This window comes from Enoplosus armatus, chromosome 14 (assembly GCF_043641665.1).
Source record: "Enoplosus armatus isolate fEnoArm2 chromosome 14, fEnoArm2.hap1, whole genome shotgun sequence".
In the NCBI taxonomy this organism is placed as follows: Eukaryota; Metazoa; Chordata; class Actinopteri; order Centrarchiformes; family Enoplosidae; genus Enoplosus; species Enoplosus armatus.
The window spans coordinates 6,221,804-6,239,715 of NC_092193.1; the positions used below are offsets into that span (position 1 = coordinate 6,221,804).

The 17,912-nt window shown below is 40.5% G+C and overlaps 2 protein-coding genes across 2 annotated transcripts; both read left to right on the forward strand.

Moving 5' to 3' along the window:
• The first annotated feature begins 672 nt into the window (after nt 1–672).
• ralbp1 (ralA binding protein 1) lies at nt 673–10,628 on the forward strand. The gene is made up of 11 exons (XM_070918917.1): nt 673–720; nt 3,202–3,507; nt 4,731–5,162; nt 5,304–5,653; nt 6,201–6,362; nt 7,553–7,684; nt 7,976–8,086; nt 8,204–8,325; nt 8,417–8,537; nt 8,722–9,124; nt 9,773–10,628. Exons 2-10 carry the CDS (start codon nt 3,255–3,257, stop codon nt 9,034–9,036), a joined length of 1,998 nt encoding a protein of 665 aa, XP_070775018.1. The 5' UTR covers nt 673–720; nt 3,202–3,254; the 3' UTR covers nt 9,037–9,124; nt 9,773–10,628.
• Nucleotides 10,629–11,764: 1,136 nt separating this feature from the next.
• Nucleotides 11,765–17,707, forward strand: rab31 (RAB31, member RAS oncogene family). The gene is made up of 7 exons (XM_070918195.1): nt 11,765–11,885; nt 12,921–13,000; nt 13,490–13,571; nt 14,757–14,828; nt 15,304–15,410; nt 16,531–16,640; nt 17,291–17,707. The coding sequence occupies exons 1-7, from the start codon at nt 11,850–11,852 to the stop codon at nt 17,386–17,388; spliced, it is 585 nt and encodes a 194-aa protein (XP_070774296.1). The 5' UTR covers nt 11,765–11,849; the 3' UTR covers nt 17,389–17,707.
• Nucleotides 17,708–17,912: the final 205 nt, after the last annotated feature.

Here is a 17,912-nt window from a genome sequence, read left to right on the forward strand (position 1 = left end):
AGGTGTTCCAGTGCTCACTGACCGTCTCATGCAAGCGGAGGGGAAAAGGGAACGTTTACTGATGCCAATCTCTCACTGCCACACACAAATGCTCTTTGTAATGCCAGCGCATTTTCAAAAGGCAGCAGGGTGCCCTATCACTGATTCTGTTCCCAATTGGCATGCAACAGCAGTTTGCACAGACTAATGTACCAGGCGCACAATGAGACCTTGTTTGTCTTTTTTTTTTTTTTATGATATTGAATCACGACCTCGTTTCGTCGTTGCAGCTGTGGGTTTTGGAGCAGACGGTGCCAACAAAGATCAGAGGACTAATGTGTTTCATATGTCAGGATGACCACCGGTCCTCTGAGTCCAACCACAGCGTTTGGGAAAGTACACATTCAGAATAGCAAGTGGTTTCACCAAATTTAGATTATAGTTGCTATTCAAAACATTGACAGTTTCTCTTGTACACAGGCTTGTATAACAGCAGACTTGTGGTTAAGAACAAAATGATACCACAACCTAAACATTCTTCATTAATTCCAGATCATTCTCAGCCAAGAAACCTACATAGACTATACATCTGTGGTGAACGCTCCAAGCAGTTGAAGCATTCGCTTTCGAACTACATTTCCCAGTATGCTCTTGGGCTACCGCGCAAGCGCAGATGGATTTATTTAGAATACAGACATCCGGAAGCTCCACTCTGAAATTGACCGAACGGGATAGTACTTGGTAAAGTTTCTTGTCTTTTGTGCTTTGCCTGTTCAACGACAGTACAGCTGCTGCAGAATAGAGTTTAGCACATGTAGCTAACTATATATCTCACGTTGGTTTTGTGTGGACGAAACAGCGGCTTTAATCGTGACGAATAGGCTGGCTAATCAGCTAGCTTAGCAGGTTGGCAGCTAGCTCAACTAACGTTAGCATATGGGCCCCTCCATTCAGAAGAGAGCTTCTACTTTCTGGCTGTTTTTAATGTAAATATGCTGAAATTCATTAGTACAGAAGCTAACCCGAGTATTTTAACAGCAAGTTGATGATATGCGACTGGTTGTGTTTGATTAGTTGTCCTCTGGAAACAGGACAGAGCAGCAAAATAGTGAGGATAATCTGCCCACAGCGAGGAAAGATTAAGATGTCAGACAGACAGACAGGCTTTATTCATAGTTTTGTGTCCAGAGTTCAATTGAGACAGTGTTAGTGGACGTATAGCTGTTGTGTTACATCATTTATCACGTTTGTCTTCTCTGTACTGCGGTATCTTTTCTTGGAGAAGTTGATAATACACCACATTAACCACTTTAACTTAACGTTGGTTCTAGTATCATTATAACAGGAGATCTTCAACCTGCTGTCAGTGTGAGAAACATCTTAAAGTGATAAGTGGGGTTAACTGAAGTTTATGTTTTTTTGTAAATTGATCTACTTCCTAAAACACGTACAACCTGAGTTCCGTTTTGTGCTAAATATAACAAACAATGCAGACAGCCATACTGTTGTTTCACATGGCTGTCTAAACATGCAGCTCATCAGACGAACTAATATCTGCTGATCTGCAGTCTTCAGGGCTGTGTTTCTGATAAACCACTGTTTCTATGGTTGATGAAGTGGACTCTAGTTTTGATTTTGCTGACTCTGGATTCTCAGGACATGGAAGATGTGATTGTTCGTACAGCAGAGCCCCATCTGGTGGGTGGACATTACTGTTGCAGTTGTTCTGTTCATACGGACACCATTAAAATATTCAGGAAATAAAGAAAGAGAGAAGAAGAAGCAGGAAAGGGCGGCAGCTTGTTTTATTCTGCTTTCTGTGTACAAAATGTTCGAGTTTGGTTTATAGATCAATACATCTGATAGGTCTTGATGGAAAATAAGATTCTATACACATTATCACAGCTTGCCTGAATGTTAATCGTATGTTGGCTTTTAATGGTTAGTTGTTTAAATTGTGTTACAGGTGTGTTCTTAACTGTGTACACTTGGTCTAACATGGTTTCTGTGCATTCAAATTTCCCTCTCCAGAGCCAAAACTGTGACTTGTCATTTAGATGTCCATCTGGTGGTGCACACACTGCTGAGACAAGAGGACTTTGTTCTGATTTTCTTGTTATTGCTGTTAATGTACATTTGTGTTGCTATAATGTGCTCTTACATAGTTGTAAGCTATATTGGAAAAAGGAGGTTGCGCTTCAACAATTCTCAGTGCTAGACCCAAAATCTAATAATCCCAAAAAATGTATGAAAAGGTAGCACATCTCAATTTTCAAGTGGGACAAAGTACTCACATTTCATTTGTTTATTTGGCTCACATCACAATAGAAAAACACGTTTTAACACAGAGCGTTTGGAGTATACTGGTTTAATTTTGTAATATACACAGACTTAAGACACAGCTGGGTGTGGGCCCCATTATTTAAGATCAATCACTTGGGATGGGATAAGAAAAGTGATTGGTTCCTAAATAATTGGGTCCAACTCTCAGCTGTGTATTAACCCTTCCCTTGTGTATATTACCAAATTAAACCTGTATACTCCAAACGCTCTGATGAAGGCTCTTCTTCATTGCATAAGCATTTTTCTGTTGTGATATGAGCCAAATAAACAAGTGAAATGTGAGAACTTTGTCCTCCTTGAAATTTGACATGTGTTACCTTTTCATATATTTTTTGGAATAGTTATAAGCTATTTTTAGGAGTAACTGTTTTGCTCTGGCAAAAATATTTTTTTTAACCTTTATGTAATAATCATTCATTGTGATTGAGATCTCCCTGAGTACAGCAGAGGAAACATGTACACTGCAACATAGTTCAGTCATACATATGACTGTAGCGTACACTCAAACTGCTTCAAAAACAATCGCAAATATTTCTAAACAGGTCAAAGTTGAAGGTTTTATATCATCCAATGAAATGAGACATTCAAGTTTAAAATCCTTTAGAAATTCATTCCATCTATATGGTGAAAGGTACTGTAATGAAGGTTTCAGTTCATTATATAATTTTAGTCATGAAATATGATATATATGATTATATAATTTCAAATATGATCTGTTTTACTACAAGTCAACACAGAAATAGATAGAAAAAAATACAATTAAATCCTTGAAAAACTCACAGACCTGGCCACTGCCTGTCACATAAATAAGGGACGGATAACAAGGAGAAGGAATAATTGTTACATTGTGTTAGTATCTTGTATTTCTGCTCGCTGCAGGTGTGATGGAGAGGTGATGTGCCAGTCAAAGGAGTGATAAGGCCAGAGCAGCCATGACTGAGTGCTTCCTGCCCCCCAGCAGCAGCCCTGCAGAGCAGCGCAGGACTGAGCACCCCGGGGGCGTGGCCCGCACCCCCAGCTCTGAGGAGATCAGTCCGACCAAGTTCCCCGGCTTGTACCGCACCGGGGAACCATCGCCGCCGCATGATGGCCATCACCACCACGAGGCACCTGACGCATACGTTTCAGACGATGACAAGGAGCACAACAAGAAGAAGAACAAGTTCAAGAAGAAGGAGAAACGGAGTAAGAAATGATCCTGTAATTTGAGCTTGAAGTTTATTATTGACCTTGGAAACAGCAGTTTGATAACATTTTGTTAGCACAAGGTAGCTTCCTTGACATTTTGTGGATCTTTCAGCCACTTTCCAAGCTTTGTCAAAGCTACAAGAAATGTTATAGTTGAAAATGAGTTACGGGATAAATCCCTCTCTGGGATATATATATGTTTTTTTGTCAGATTGCTCACCATTAAATGATTGTTTCTGCTGTCATATATGTATATGTCATATGTCATATATGTATATGTCGGAACACCTTAATTATGAGGTAATATCTCATAATTATGAAATAGCATTTTGACAACCTTGCATCCAACTGGTATACTTGGTCAGTATACAAATTAGTACAAATTAAAATGTGCAGCACCTGAAGAAAGCATTAGAAAGTTAAGGAGCTTGAAATTAAGGTTAAGAGTTTTAGGGGTTTTCGGTTACACCATCCTTATCCTTCAACATCTGGGAGTTGCCAAGTACTTACAGATCTACTTCAGGTCACTCAGCTTCAGCTTTAGAGCAGTTTAGGACTGAATATCATTGTAATGTTGCTGAGTTCCTCAGTAGTAGTAGTTGTTGAGTAAAGACAGAGAGCTTCCCACTTTTCCATCCTGTTGGCTGTTGCTGCCTGTAGCGGTGAGAAATGTTCTTTTACTGAGAATGTTTTTCACTACGTGGTTGTCAGGCTCATTGTCCACTTTGTATCAGGATTTTTCCATGTCTGTATTTAGCTCGTACACCAGGGTATAATGGGAGAGAGGAAGAGATGGACAGTTTCAGAGCACACCCAGAGAGCCCAGTGAAGGTGTGTCTCAGGCAGCGGTGTGATAAACAGGGTCTGTTCAAGGGGAAACCCAGAGTTGAGATAATTAGAGACAAAAACTGTGAAGATGCCTCTTAACGGTCTTTAACACCATCTTGTAGCTGTTTGCTCTGAGGAAACATATTTTAACTGAGCCCGTTCTAGAGAGGAGAGATGTAAGGTGCAGTGGGAGCTATGCTAAATCGGTGGCTGACCTCTTTTCTAAGTCCCCATTCTCCCCCTCCTTTGCTGTCTTCTCTCTCTCTCTCACACATCTCTCTTCCTGTTTCTATTTCACTGCTATCATGGTTCTGTCGTAGAAGGAGGATAAGAAAACGGGTGTTTCTCCCCTCAGATCTAACCCTCTCCCTACTCTTTCTTTACTTTCACAGCGGAAGGCTACGCTGCCTTCCAGGAGGACAGTTCAGCAGACGAAGCTGAGAGCCCGTCCAAGATGAAGCGCTCCAAGGGAATCCATGTGTTCAAGAAGCCCAGCTTCTCCAAGAAGAAGGAGAAGGACTTCAAGGTGAAGGAGAAGGGTCCCAAAGAAGACAAGGCCAAGGATAAGAAATCGAAGGACCTGACAGCAGCAGACGTGGTTAAACAATGGAAGGAGAAGAAGAAGAAGAAGAAACCGACAACAGAGGCAGAGCCGGTCCCAGTGGAGACCCCCACCTTCAGGCCCATCTTTGGAGCACCTCTGGCTGAAGCTGTCAAGAGGACAGCTCTGTATGATGGTATCCAGCTGCCAGCCGTTTTCAGAGAATGTGTGGACTACATTGAAAATTACGGCATGAAGTGTGAAGGCATCTACCGGGTCTCAGGTATAGAAACTTTTGGAGGCTGTTGATTTTTTTTTTTTTTTTATCCATTCAATTGCAAAAACAACATATAAAGAGATATAACTATATTATAAATATTATATATGTTTGATTGATACTCACATCAGCTTCTCTCCCTCTCAGGTATGAAGTCCAAGGTGGATGAATTGAAAGCAGCATATGACCGTGAGGAGTGCCCCTGCCTGGAGGAGTATGACCCCCACACGGTTGCCAGCCTACTGAAGCAGTACCTACGCGAGCTGCCAGAGAACCTGTTGGTCCGGGACCTGGCCCAGCGCTTCGAGGACGCCTGTGGACGGCAGGTGGAGGCCGAGAAGGTGACGGAGTTCCAGAGGCTGCTGGCCGAGGTGTCGCCGGACAGCAGGCTTGTTCTCTCCTGGCTCATCACGCACATGGACCACGTCATCGTCAGGGAGGCGGACACCAAGATGAATATTCAGAACATCTCCATCGTCCTCAACCCAACCATACAGGTCAGAGAGGAAGGGTAGCTCTAGCTGAGTAAATGGAATTTGAGATTAATGGGAAAAGATAACAAAGGAAGGAGAAATGTTGTAGAGCGCAGCAATTCAACAGCAACAGGCAAAGTAAACATCAAATAGAAAAATGGGTCTTGGGCTCAGGCAGAAGTGTACCTCGAAGATAAGAAACCTCCCCTTAGCAACAAACCAACCGAGTTTTTATTGGATCAAACAGTTCAGTCAGTTCATCTCTAAACCCTGGCCCAGTTTAGTGAAGCTAATTTATTCCCATAGGGGACGTCTCTGTGGCTGCTCCACTTATTCTGAACCAACAGCAGCAGCAGCCACAACACTGTTAAATAAACACTTCTTTCAATTAATGAGTGGAGTCCAGGGTCAGTTTAATCAGGCTAAATAAACATGCAGGAATTTGTGTTGTGTAGAAGGTGAGGGGATTCAGGTTCATACCACAGTCTGACACACATGATGCAAACACTGTCTCACATACACTGCAAGACTAGATGCAGTTTGTTCACTGATGTGTTTACCTTGTGTTCAGATTGGGAACCGTGTTCTTTACATGTTCTTCACACACGTGAGGGAGCTGTTTGGAGACGTGGTCCTGAAGCCGGTGGTGCGGCCACTCCGCTGGTCCAACATGGCAACGATGCCGGCGCTGCCTGAGACCCAGGAGAGCATCAAAGAGGAGATCCGCCGACAGGTGGGTTGAGTCCCGCTGCAGCCAGTTTGTTCATTTCAGTCAGTGGAAGATTAAAGGAATAGTTGCACATTTTGGGGAAAAAAATACTCTCGTTCTATTTTTTGCAGAGAGAGAGATACTCCTCATGTCTGTTTAATATCAAGCTGGAACCAGAGACAAGACGGGAAATAGTCCTCATAGTCCACATAGCCCTCCGTAAAACTGCAACTTGATGTTTTTACACTGTGGTTTTTGTATAGATTAAACAAACCAGATATAACATGTTAATTAGTAAGCTTTAGAGGTGCTGGTAGGCAGGTTTTATATATATATTATAGGTTCAAATATTAAATTCCTAAAAATAAATTCCTACTTTCCTCTGGTTTATGTCATTGTAAGTTGAATATCTTTGTGTTTTTTTAAGCTATTTGAGAACATCACTTTTTTCATTTCTTTTTTTTTTTTCAGACATTTTATAGACAAATTGGTTAATCAATTAATTTAAGTAATGTTTTACAGATTAATGGATAGTAGTCGATAAAGAGTCTTTTAAGTAAGCAGATGATAAACTGTTATCACTGTAAGTAGGGATTAAAGTGTTACAGAGCAGATACTTAATACAGCAGGAATTTAGTAAAGTCAGCTGCTTCTGTTTACATTACATTGTCTTGTCAGCAGTGCACATCTTCATCTGTGCCTCTGTTTCTCAGTGTGCCAGGACTTGATATTTTGTCACCAAGTGCCAGAAGTTCCTGCCATTTCATTGATATGCCGGTGCATGCATCACACTGCAAAATAAACAAAAGCTGGAGACACTTGACCTTGTTGCAGACATCTTTTAACTTTACATTAGCAACTTTGTGAAAGTCAGCGTTAGAAACTACCATACGTGGCTCTTAAATGTCCTCCCGGGGAAAAGGTTTCCGTTTCCACAACCTTTCATAGGAAATAATGATTGGGAAATGAGATGTTTGCATATGTTTCCAGTAATGAGGAAGTCTGTAAAGTTTAAGGCAGATGTGCTGACTGTGTTGTCAAAAGAAAGCTGATTTCTGTACCTTTATTCTTTTAATGATCGTTCAAGGACCACAAGTTTCACTGATTGCTATAATTGAGAAATTGAAACTTTGAGACTGTTGAACTAATTTTGAGTTGTTCTGGAGTGTCAACTACATTTTGACATGTAATAAAAATGTGTTTTGTGATTTTAGGAGTTCCTGCTGAACTGCCTGCACAGGGACCTGCAGGCGGGGGTGAAGGACTTGTCTAAAGAGGAGCGACTCTGGGAGGTTCAGCGAATCCTGACCGCTCTGAAACGCAAACTGAGGGAGGCCAAACGTCAGGTAAGTTTTGTCCAGATATCATGTCATGTTATTTTATATAATAAGGATAACAGCAATCATACAAACATATGGCGAGCTGTTGCCTGTTCAGTTACAGCACTAATGTAAACTTCCAGTGCTTTTACTGAATTTTAAGCCGGCTAATGCACATAAACATGATAGGTAGCTGCTCATATTCAGGAGTACTGAACTATTTTTGAATTTTTGTACTGATACACATGGGGACAAAATATTACTTAATAATATATACATAATAATTATTTCTGTATCTTTCCTGCTTTGACCTTTTAGGAGTGTGAGAGTAAGATAGCCCAGGAGATAGCAAGCCTCTCAAAGGAAGATGTGTCAAAAGAGGAAATGACCGAGAATGAAGAGGAAGTCATCAACCTCCTCTTAGCACAGGTGAGAAAAAAACACACGTTTATAAAGAACTTAAGTCTCCACTCGCGTTGCGCTCTTACAAAGCTCCATGTGTGCCAATCTGAGATAGAATAATTGTGTTTTCCTCTCAATAATCAGGAAAATGAGATCCTAACAGAGCAGGAGGAGCTGATCTCTCTTGAGCAGGTGCTTCGTAGACAGATTGCTACCGAGAAGGAAGAAATCGAGAGACTGCGAGCAGAGATCGCAGACATACAGAGGTAAGGGAAGACTGAAACCATTTTGTTGTAATAAAAGTCATTACATACAATACTTACGGTCTCAACTATAACCCAGCACTGTGCTCCTTAGTCGGCAGCAGGGTCGTAGTGAGACAGAGGAATATTCTTCAGATAGTGAAAGTGAGAGTGAAGATGAGGAAGAGCTGCAGATGATTCTTGAAGACCTGCAGAAGCAAAATGAGGAACTGGAGGTGAGAAAAACTTTGAGCACACACTGTTATTATTTACCTTATAAAGTTTGACTTACATGTGTTGAGTTCTGACTGTCAGAACAGACAGTCTGAAAGTGCACTTTAAAATATTTATATATATATATATTACCAGAGATTAACTAGTTTGTTTCTCAAGGGCTGTCTGTGTTTTATTGCCCTGCAGAACAAAAACACCCACCTGAATCAGGCCATCCACGAGGAGCAGGAAGCCATCTTGGAGCTCCGCGTCCAGCTTCGCCTCCTGCAGAGCCACAAACTGCAGCAGGAACAGACCGTCCAGCCGTCGGCTGAGCAGGCCCCGCCCGCGCAGCCGAGCCCGGAGCCCCGCAGCGAGGAGCAAACCAAACGCTCAGTTGCTGCTGCTGTGGCCGCCGGGGCAGACGCCGCTGCCGCCGCCGCCGCCTCCGCCAATGGCAAGGCAGCTAAGGATCCTTCGAAACCCTCACCGAACAAAGACAGGAGAGACACCAACATGTGAGATGCTGTACGTCTCTACCGCTGGTCAGTTGTCCTGTAGTGTCACTCGTTATCCACTGGAGACTTCACTTTGCTGGATCCATGAGTTCGTAAGTAATTGTGTCCAGCCATGGAAAAGTTATACCATCTCTCTTTTAACAGAAATAAAATCCCTTGTTTCCCATTTTCCCATGCAAAACACAAACACAAAAAAATAGAAATAGAGTAGCTGCTGTAGCGGACAACTGGCTACTACTGTAAGAGACCAGATGGACCATATTATCAAATTCACAGTGCCAAGCCTGCATGAAGGAGGGAAAGGAGACATGAATGGATTTATAAAGCAAGTAAGGGGATGGAGGAGAGAGTAAGAGGTAGGCGCCCTGCCAGTATATGACGTAACGTTTATTTTTCACTGGTAAGGGATCAAGAAATGAACATAGACCAGAAATAATCTCAATCCCTGTATCTCACTATGTCTCTTGCCTAGAGGAAAGTTTGACATGTTAGGATAGAGACCACTGTGCCATAACTGAAGATGCCAGACTGGACACGTTTCCCCTGAGAACCACTAATACAAAAGCTCTTTGAGTAATGAAGAATTTATGATCGGTCTATCTATATATTATATATTTAAGTAGTATTCTGAAGAATACGGATGACTATTCAAGAAATACATTGATTTTAAATTACAGCTTTTTAGTAATATATGAATATATGTATAAATATATTGTAGATGCTTTCTTTTCTTTGGACAGCAGATGCACATAAACACAGTGGCGTTGTACCTCGCAACTGACCAGTGGATGAAAACATGAACGGACAACAAATGCGCAACAAAAAGTCTATTCATCACTGCAAAATGTAGACAAACAGCGGGAGGCAGCGTTGTTGTTGCAGTCGCTCTGTGAAACAACACTTTGCTCCGTAGTGCAATCATCTTCTCTGTTATCTCTGCCTCTATTGCACAAACAAGGAAATGTGGAAAATGGCATTTCTCCAGTTTTAATAACAAATCTGAAGTGATGATTATTGTCGCCAAAATGTGTGCAGAGACACGCAGGAAGCTTGTTTAGGTTTGTTGTGTATTTGATTGTGTTTTTTTTGTTGTTGTTTTTTTAACTCTTGATGTGTGGAGTTATTGTTCATGGCATCAGTTGGAAGTGAGTAAAAAAAAAGAAAAAAAAAGTCAAGATTACAAGTCAATCATTTCATTTCACAACTGATCCATGAAAAGTACTGTCATTGCTCGGTGACATTTAAAACAAAGGCATGGCCTGACTTACTTACAGTTCGTGTATATTATTGTAAAATTGCAAACATACTGTATTTTCAGCTCTTATGTTTTGTCATATGTTCTTTTTTTATTATTATTAATGACCTGTATGGAGTATGCTAGTGACTGCCTCTGCTTTGGTCACGGGCAAATCGAAGCAATCTCATCTGGACTCATGATTCAAGGCGTTATTAATCCTGTGACTGAAACAGATAAATGATAGATTGGGCTCAGTTGCTTCTCATAACGTTATTTTTCATATTGTTCCAAGCTTTTGTAGCTTATTGTTGCAGACAGAATAATGCTGTGAAGAATAAAGTGTCGATCCGAATAATTTATCTGGATCTCTGTCTCTTTCTCTGACACACAGCCTACAATGTTTACCTTTTTACTCAACTATGTTGGCTGCAAGTGTGGCCCATATTTAGTACTTCCTATTTTCCATGACACATTCTCCGAATACTTTTCCCAATTCCCAGCCTAATGAGGTCATAAATAAAACCTTTGCAGCCATTCTGGGGAAGTGAAGCTTGTAATTGTTGGGTTCTCACACAGAATCAAATCTTTAGCACCTAAGAGATAGTGGAACCACCCGACTTTTTTTTTAGTCATTGCTTTAACTGGTTTCCGACTTGGAAAGTATCCGCGTCAAGTAGAATAAACACCAGCCAGAAAAAGACCGGATATAAGCAAAATTGGTTTCAAAATTAAAGTACCTTTAATTTTAGTTTATTTCGTGTGATAGAATTACACTAGCTGATTGGAAATTAGTGTATTTATGGATGAATAAATTCAAATCTAGTTTCAAAACGTCTTTATTGAAACACTAACATACAATACCTCTGTCCATGAAGATTGCTTTTATCCTTATTTGTAACATGAACCGGTTTATTATTACTATTACTATTATTATTATTAATAATATAAAGTCCACCTCCATTCAAAAACGCGTTTTGCCTATTATCACTTCACTTGGATGTTTGACCTGAGAAGATTGATATATGTGCAGAGTTTGACACTGGAAGGCTGGACATGTTCCTTGTGCTCACCTTAAAGGTGCGTTTATGGCACAATATGTGCAAGTTTGATTTGGTGAATCACAACTAGTTTGAAAGCAAATAGAGGTCCAATATGTAACTTAAAAAAGTGTGTGTGACTTGAAGCGTCCAGTGCACATACACTAAGAAAGGAATTGTGTCTACAAGTTACATTTTTAAATTTATGTTAGATCCTTTGGGAAGGAGTAGATGTGATTTTAAGAATGTTTAGCATAGTTGTAGTTTTTAATAATAGTTTTATCATTCCAGGCAGAGTATTTATCAATATGGAGTATCTTGGTTTATGGGGGTCTTATTTCGAAAGTCACCACCGGAAGTTCTGTTTGTCATTTACCCAACTTGACACTGGTCTAGAGGAGATGGTCAGACTGTCTGTTTCAGGGGCTGGGTTTCTCTTTTATCCAAGAAGAGGGGGGAAAAAAACAGAGTTACAAGTATGACGAGACAAAGACACTGAGTGAACACTGACAAATAATGATTTAAAAACTTTCACAACTTACCATGGCCATAAGGGAGCTCAAAGTTTGCCTTTTAGGGGTAAGTGACAGATGTTTTTGTTGATCCACTTTGGGGGAAATTCCTTCTGTCTGCTGCGAGTGTGTTAAGTAACCGACATACTAACATTTTGACGTTAACAACACATTAACAGGAGTTAGCTGCTCCAACTGACGCGAACACTCTGTAAATGTCGGTTCTTTTTTCAAACGGTTTTGACTTTGTCGTGTTGCTCTTCGTCAGAAAACTTGATAGTTACCGTTAGTTGACTGAAACCCAGTAGCTGCTCGGCCGGTGGGCGCAGCAAGTCATTTTACATTTGGTTCCTCGTCGTGTAGGTCTGTTTTTCGTGTTTAAATCGATTGCCTGAACTTCACTGCGCGTTTTAGTCTTTAATTTTCTAACGGCTCTGACTGTTTATCAACCATTACGTCATCGTCAGACCAACCGCTGCAGGCAAGCCGTTAGATTTCCTGCAGCGTTAGCAAAAACACAGAAGTCCCTGTTTATAGACGGTGACAGAGACGTTTGGGCGACAAAGTGTTAGTTTATCAATGAAGTAACGTTAAAGGGGAACTGGGAACTTGTACGAGCTACATAAACGTTTACCAGGCCCGTGCATTCCTGCCCTAAGGCCAGTGACATGCTTACCAAGCATTTTAATAGCCAACCTAAGTTAACCATAAACTGTCCTTACCAACCTTTTGTTAGCTTGGATATGAAGCAGGTTTTATTCATACTTTAACTATGTAATGTCAGGATAAGAGCTGTCAGTGTGCCTGGATCACCAAACAGGCATGGAGCATAAATGACATGCAGCCAAAAGGCCCTTTAAAGCCCTGAGTTCTTATGTTAATTTACTTGTTATTTGGGTGATTGGGAGATGCAGTATGTTATCTTGCACAAATAAGTAATATTGACTATAAATGCAGAGCTAGGTGTAGAACTCGTGGACTAACAGGAGCCTATCTGATGGGGTGGGCATGTGACCAGACAGCAGCCCAGTCAATAGGGGTCATTAGTGACCTGTGACTCTGTGCTGAGTGCTGTGATTGATGTGCGACCTTCTGTTTGCAGGACACTGGAGTTGGGAAATCCAGCATTGTTTGCCGATTTGTTCAGGATCATTTTGACCACAACATAAGTCCTACAATAGGGTAAGAGCACTGCAGTACAAATCACAAAAGACACTGTGACAGCAGGAAACAAATCAATCAGACAGAGAGACACTGCGCTTGATATCTCTGCTTGTGCCAGCTTTGCTCAACACTTTTTGTGGTCCCAAATTAAGCCATGGTTTGATGATAAAATCAAGTCTGTTGATTGTCTTTTGATTTGACCATGTCAGGTGTCAAGTCAAGCGACTTATTCACAATAAACAGAAATTTCAAGTCAAATCTTCAATACTAATGATTAAGCCAGCTGACATATTGATACTAGTATAACTGTATAAAAAAAATAGAATATGTCTCAGTCCCTTTGGCTCATTATCCCCAAATTAATGGTTTATGCAGATTTTTTTTTAATTTGATTTTTTTTGAAGTAATGGTTCTGGTCACAATTAACACATGTTTAAAGCATAATACCTAGCCTTTTAAAGAACATGCTTAGAAGCATTGTTGTGAAATGCTCTTTATCATCCACAGAGCATCATTCCTAACCAAAACAGTGCCAAGTGGAAATGAACTACACAAATTTCTGATCTGGGATACGGCGGGACAGGAAAGGGTGAGTGCATTCACAGCATAAATTCCTCATTAACTTACTATTAGCTTTAAGTTTACACACATGACTATGAATCACGTTTTTCTTTCTTTCTTTTTTTTTAAAATAAATTTTCCGTTACATTTTGCATCAGGAAGCTAGAAGTGACACAATCACTTCACTGTCAGTGGTCCTCATGACATGGAGTTATTATTAGGCGTGAAATAGGATGATTCACAAAGGGTTCAAAGGTCACCAGACTTTGGCATCATCCCAGTGATTCATTTTATGGAGGGGGGATGGTGTGTGGACTGGAAGCTTGCAGACATGCTTACAGCACAGAAAAACCAGTGCAAGTATTTTCTGCTTGTGTGTGAAAATGATACCCAGAAACCTGTTACCTAAACTTCTCTTTTTCTGTGGGTCTAACATTAAAATCATCACACTTGATTGTCTGTGTGATCTATCTTCTTGGTAAACAACACAACACACAGTCAAAAATCAGAATATAGTACCGGAAGAAAGTGTGAAATAAAAACACAGTGTGTTGACGAGTGGGCCCCCTCATTGTTTGTATTGCATGTGTTGCCACGAGCTCAGGGGTGATGTGATGAACATTTCAGCTGACAGCAGTCGGTGGTGGTGATGTACTATAAAGGTAGCAGTGCGCTAGTAAAAGAGAAGAAGACTGTAAGGTGATGCAAACAATGCAGGTTGTGAAACATTAAAATAAAGATTTGGATGTTTCTTGGGGAAGGAAATGCATTTTGCGTGGTTGTTAAGGCCTTAAGGATACAAATATTTTGGTCTAATGTAAACAAAACAGTTCTCAATAAAAGGTACACTTTAGTACACTTGTATTTTAATTTCTAGTTTATGAAGAGGCTGTAAACAGTTCCTCCAAACTGGAGCAACCTTCATAGGGAGGTAAAACTTGTAAGGAGGTTTTCCACTCATCACTTAAGAATGCAAGGGCATAGTCCACTCACATTACAGTTTACTGTGTTAGTGTTAGTCTTTTATGGGTTAACACAACATTTCTAATGTTATGATCCAGCTTGTGTTCAGTTTCAATGGCCATAGACTGTCTCTGAAGTCATCTTTATGAAGCACTTTGAGTCACATTTCTGTATTAACTGTGCGATACAAATACGATTTGATTTGATATACTGACTGTGCTAACTGCTATAAACATGTTGTCTTTTTTAGTTTCACTCATTAGCTCCTATGTACTACAGAGGATCGGCTGCTGCTGTCATTGTCTATGACATTACTAAACTGGTAAGAGTAACAGCACACATATCGCCTTTAAGTGACAGTAAATAAACGTGGGTTGGGTCGTGACATGGTTTCAAATCCCCAGACCAGGTGACAAAATCCCCGTAACAAAAATTAATAACTAACCACCCTTTTGGCCTCGCCTGTCAACTGTTGAGGGGCGCAAGCAATGCCCTTCACCCCTAACTGTAACATTGCAACTGCTGCTCTGTCCAGTAACTCCCTGGTGTATTAAATGTGTGCAACAGAAGCTGGTTTCACACTAAGAGCCTGATGTAAAATTCAATTACTTTTCCATCACTCTGGGATGCCTTGCTTCCACGACCTACAAATGTCATTCTTTCCTGGTCTGTTAATGGAAACTTGTCTGCGAAACACTAATGCAATGAATATGTGACGCAAGTTGTAGAAAAACGTTGGGCATATTCTCATAAGGAACCCATCCCAGAGTTGACCGTGATGTGTTCTCGTTGTTCAGGACTCTTTCCAGACATTGAAGAAGTGGGTGAAGGAGCTGAAAGAACACGGCCCAGAGGACATTGTTGTAGCCATAGCAGGGAACAAGAATGATTTAGGGGACATCAGGTGAGCAAAGGGTCCTTTCCTTAGACTGTCACAGCTGTAAAGACACTGCTTCTCAGGGATATTATGGTGATAATATTCAAGTTAAAGTGACACTATGCAAATACTAACTACCAGACACTAGAAGGCTCATTTTTAATAGTTCTAAAAGCCGTCGTGCCGTGCATCAGCACTTTATTATAAAACATGAGCTTCTTTCCTGCTCAGCAAAAATGTCCTTTTCCTTTGTTTCTTCATCATTTGCCCCCAAAGAGTCACTGTAGTCTCGGTTATGACTCTTGTTTTACTTCATCACTTCTTTCCTGCTCAGCAAAAATGTCCTTTTCCTTTGTTTCTTCATCATTTGCCCCCAAAGAGTCACTGTAGTCTCGGTTATGACTCTTGTTTTACTTCATCACTTCTTTCTGCACAGCAAACACTTACAGGTTTAGCAAACGCAGTGTTTGTGTTTTTGTTCACAACAAAGCCTCATTGCTGTGCACAAAACAAAGCAATTTTCTTGTTATACCTGTTATGTAACTCATGTCAAGTCCACTGTGTCAAGAAAATCATTCCTCAGTAATTGTCATCATGATCTTCAGTCGTCTTGCGACTGTAAGGAGACTGTAGAAAATAGTCACTTGACTGCCATCGGATACAATTTGTTCTGTACACCCTCTAGAGCATAACACATATATTGTTCTTTGACATTGATAAAGGTGGCCCGAGACACTTGAGAGTATCTTTTTAAGACAACTGTCTTTGAGTGTGTTGGCTAAGGAGTCTTTTTTTCTTTACCATTTTAAAATATTGTCCCTGCTGGCCGTTGTAACTTCTCTGTCTTTAACTCTGAGTTAAATCAAAAACACAGCAGCGGGACACAGGTTCCTGTTTGGACATATTTTTTTTATGATTGCTTGCTCTGTGGAACCACGCTAATATAGGACAGGGGACTGTCAGAGCACGGCATGTATAGTTTCATATGTATCATAAAAACCTCTTCCATGTATTGTTTTCTCCAGCAGTCTTCTAGAGCAAACTAGTTAGAGATGGAATGGGTGAAAGTCATTGATGAAAATGTTGATTTGCCATGGTAACTGTGAACCGACTTGCACACTTACTTTAGTGTCCTTCTCTTTTACAGGGAAGTTCCTATGAAGGAAGCTAAGGAGTTTGCTGAATCAATTGCAGCTATTTTCATCGAGACTAGTGCCAGAAATGCTGTCAATGTTGAGGAGCTCTTTCAGAAAATCAGTAGGTGTCATGTCTTTACTGTATGTGGTGTTTTTTCGTGTGTATATATACTGTATTATTTTGGAAGTTAGCAGTAAAGAGGAAGATATAAGATGAGATGGAACTTTATTGATACCGTGGGAAATTGTTGTGCAGCAGTTGCAGTAAAAAGTAGGAAAGAGTCCAAGTATAAACATATCAATATCATATATCCAAAATATACACAATGCCAAAAATATAAACGAGGTTAATGGTAAAGATCTTAATTTGCTCACATCTCAAGTTGCATATGTATGAGAAGTGGCATATGGATCAATCTCGAGCACGTGTGCATGTATATGTGCTGTTAAAAGTTTTTTGGGGGGAGTTTTTTACTCATTTTAATCAAGAATGTAAGACAGAGGGTGTTGTATATTATATAGATTGTAAAGCCCCATGAGGCAAATTGTGATTTGTGATATTGGGCTGTATAAATAAAAAAGAGAGAAATAAATGATTCAAGAAAAGGCAAGAGAAGCCTTTCAGTATTCAGCCTTTCAATAACGCTGGAAGCTGCTATTTTTATGTTGTTTTGCACTGCCAAATACATGATCGCAGTAGTAATAATATGTATATTTATATGGTTAAAATGGTTAAATCTGCCATGGCATGACCTTGTGCTGTGTGTTTAGGTAAACAGATTCCACCCCTGGAAAACCCTGAGGTGGAAAGCAATGAGTCCTTTAAACTCACCCGGCAGCCCCCTCCATCCGCCAGGAGGTGCTGCTAGTACCAACAGTGTCCGATGAGATCACTTCCCTCAGCACCTCGGACCCCATCAGCACAGTCCACAATGCACACAGTGTCTTACTCCTGGAAAAGACAAGACAGTGGACAGACAGAGGTCAGCTTGCACGTGTGGTCAACTGCAACATGAAACAGAAAAAAGGTCAGGAAGCAGGACACCTTCAGTTTGTCCCCCTCAGCTGGTGTTTTGCCTGAATTACATTTTAAGATTTCTGTCTGTGTGGTAGCCCATTACAAAGAGGCGGTTTTATCCCATTTTCCATAGTAACTTTTAAAATTCAGCACAAATTAATAACAAGTGATCCAGCTGATGTGCTTTTTAATGCTGTGTTTTGGCTGTTGACAAGTACATTTTCACTTAAAGAGTCAACTGCTTTAGGTTTTCATTGCACTGTGGCTCTTAAATGGCACACATTAAATGAAGTTTTTTTTACATACATTTTTAAAAGGCTACACTTTTCTTCTTGTGGAGCTTTTGTGTTCATGTATCATGTCAATTTAATTAGA

Excerpts from the sequence above, each read along its gene's own strand:
- ralbp1 (XM_070918917.1), top strand. The coding sequence starts at position 3,255 with ATGACTGAGTGCTTCCTGCCCCCCAGCAGCAGCCCTGCAGAGCAGCGC. Across the intron at positions 3,508-4,730 it reads CAAGAAGAAGGAGAAACGGA|CGGAAGGCTACGCTGCCTTC; the intron begins GTAAGAAATGAT and ends TTACTTTCACAG. Across the intron at positions 8,087-8,203 it reads TCAACCTCCTCTTAGCACAG|GAAAATGAGATCCTAACAGA; the intron begins GTGAGAAAAAAA and ends CTCAATAATCAG.
- rab31 (XM_070918195.1), top strand. The coding sequence starts at position 11,850 with ATGGCCATAAGGGAGCTCAAAGTTTGCCTTTTAGGG. Across the intron at positions 13,001-13,489 it reads AACATAAGTCCTACAATAGG|AGCATCATTCCTAACCAAAA; the intron begins GTAAGAGCACTG and ends TATCATCCACAG. Across the intron at positions 15,411-16,530 it reads AATGATTTAGGGGACATCAG|GGAAGTTCCTATGAAGGAAG; the intron begins GTGAGCAAAGGG and ends TCTCTTTTACAG.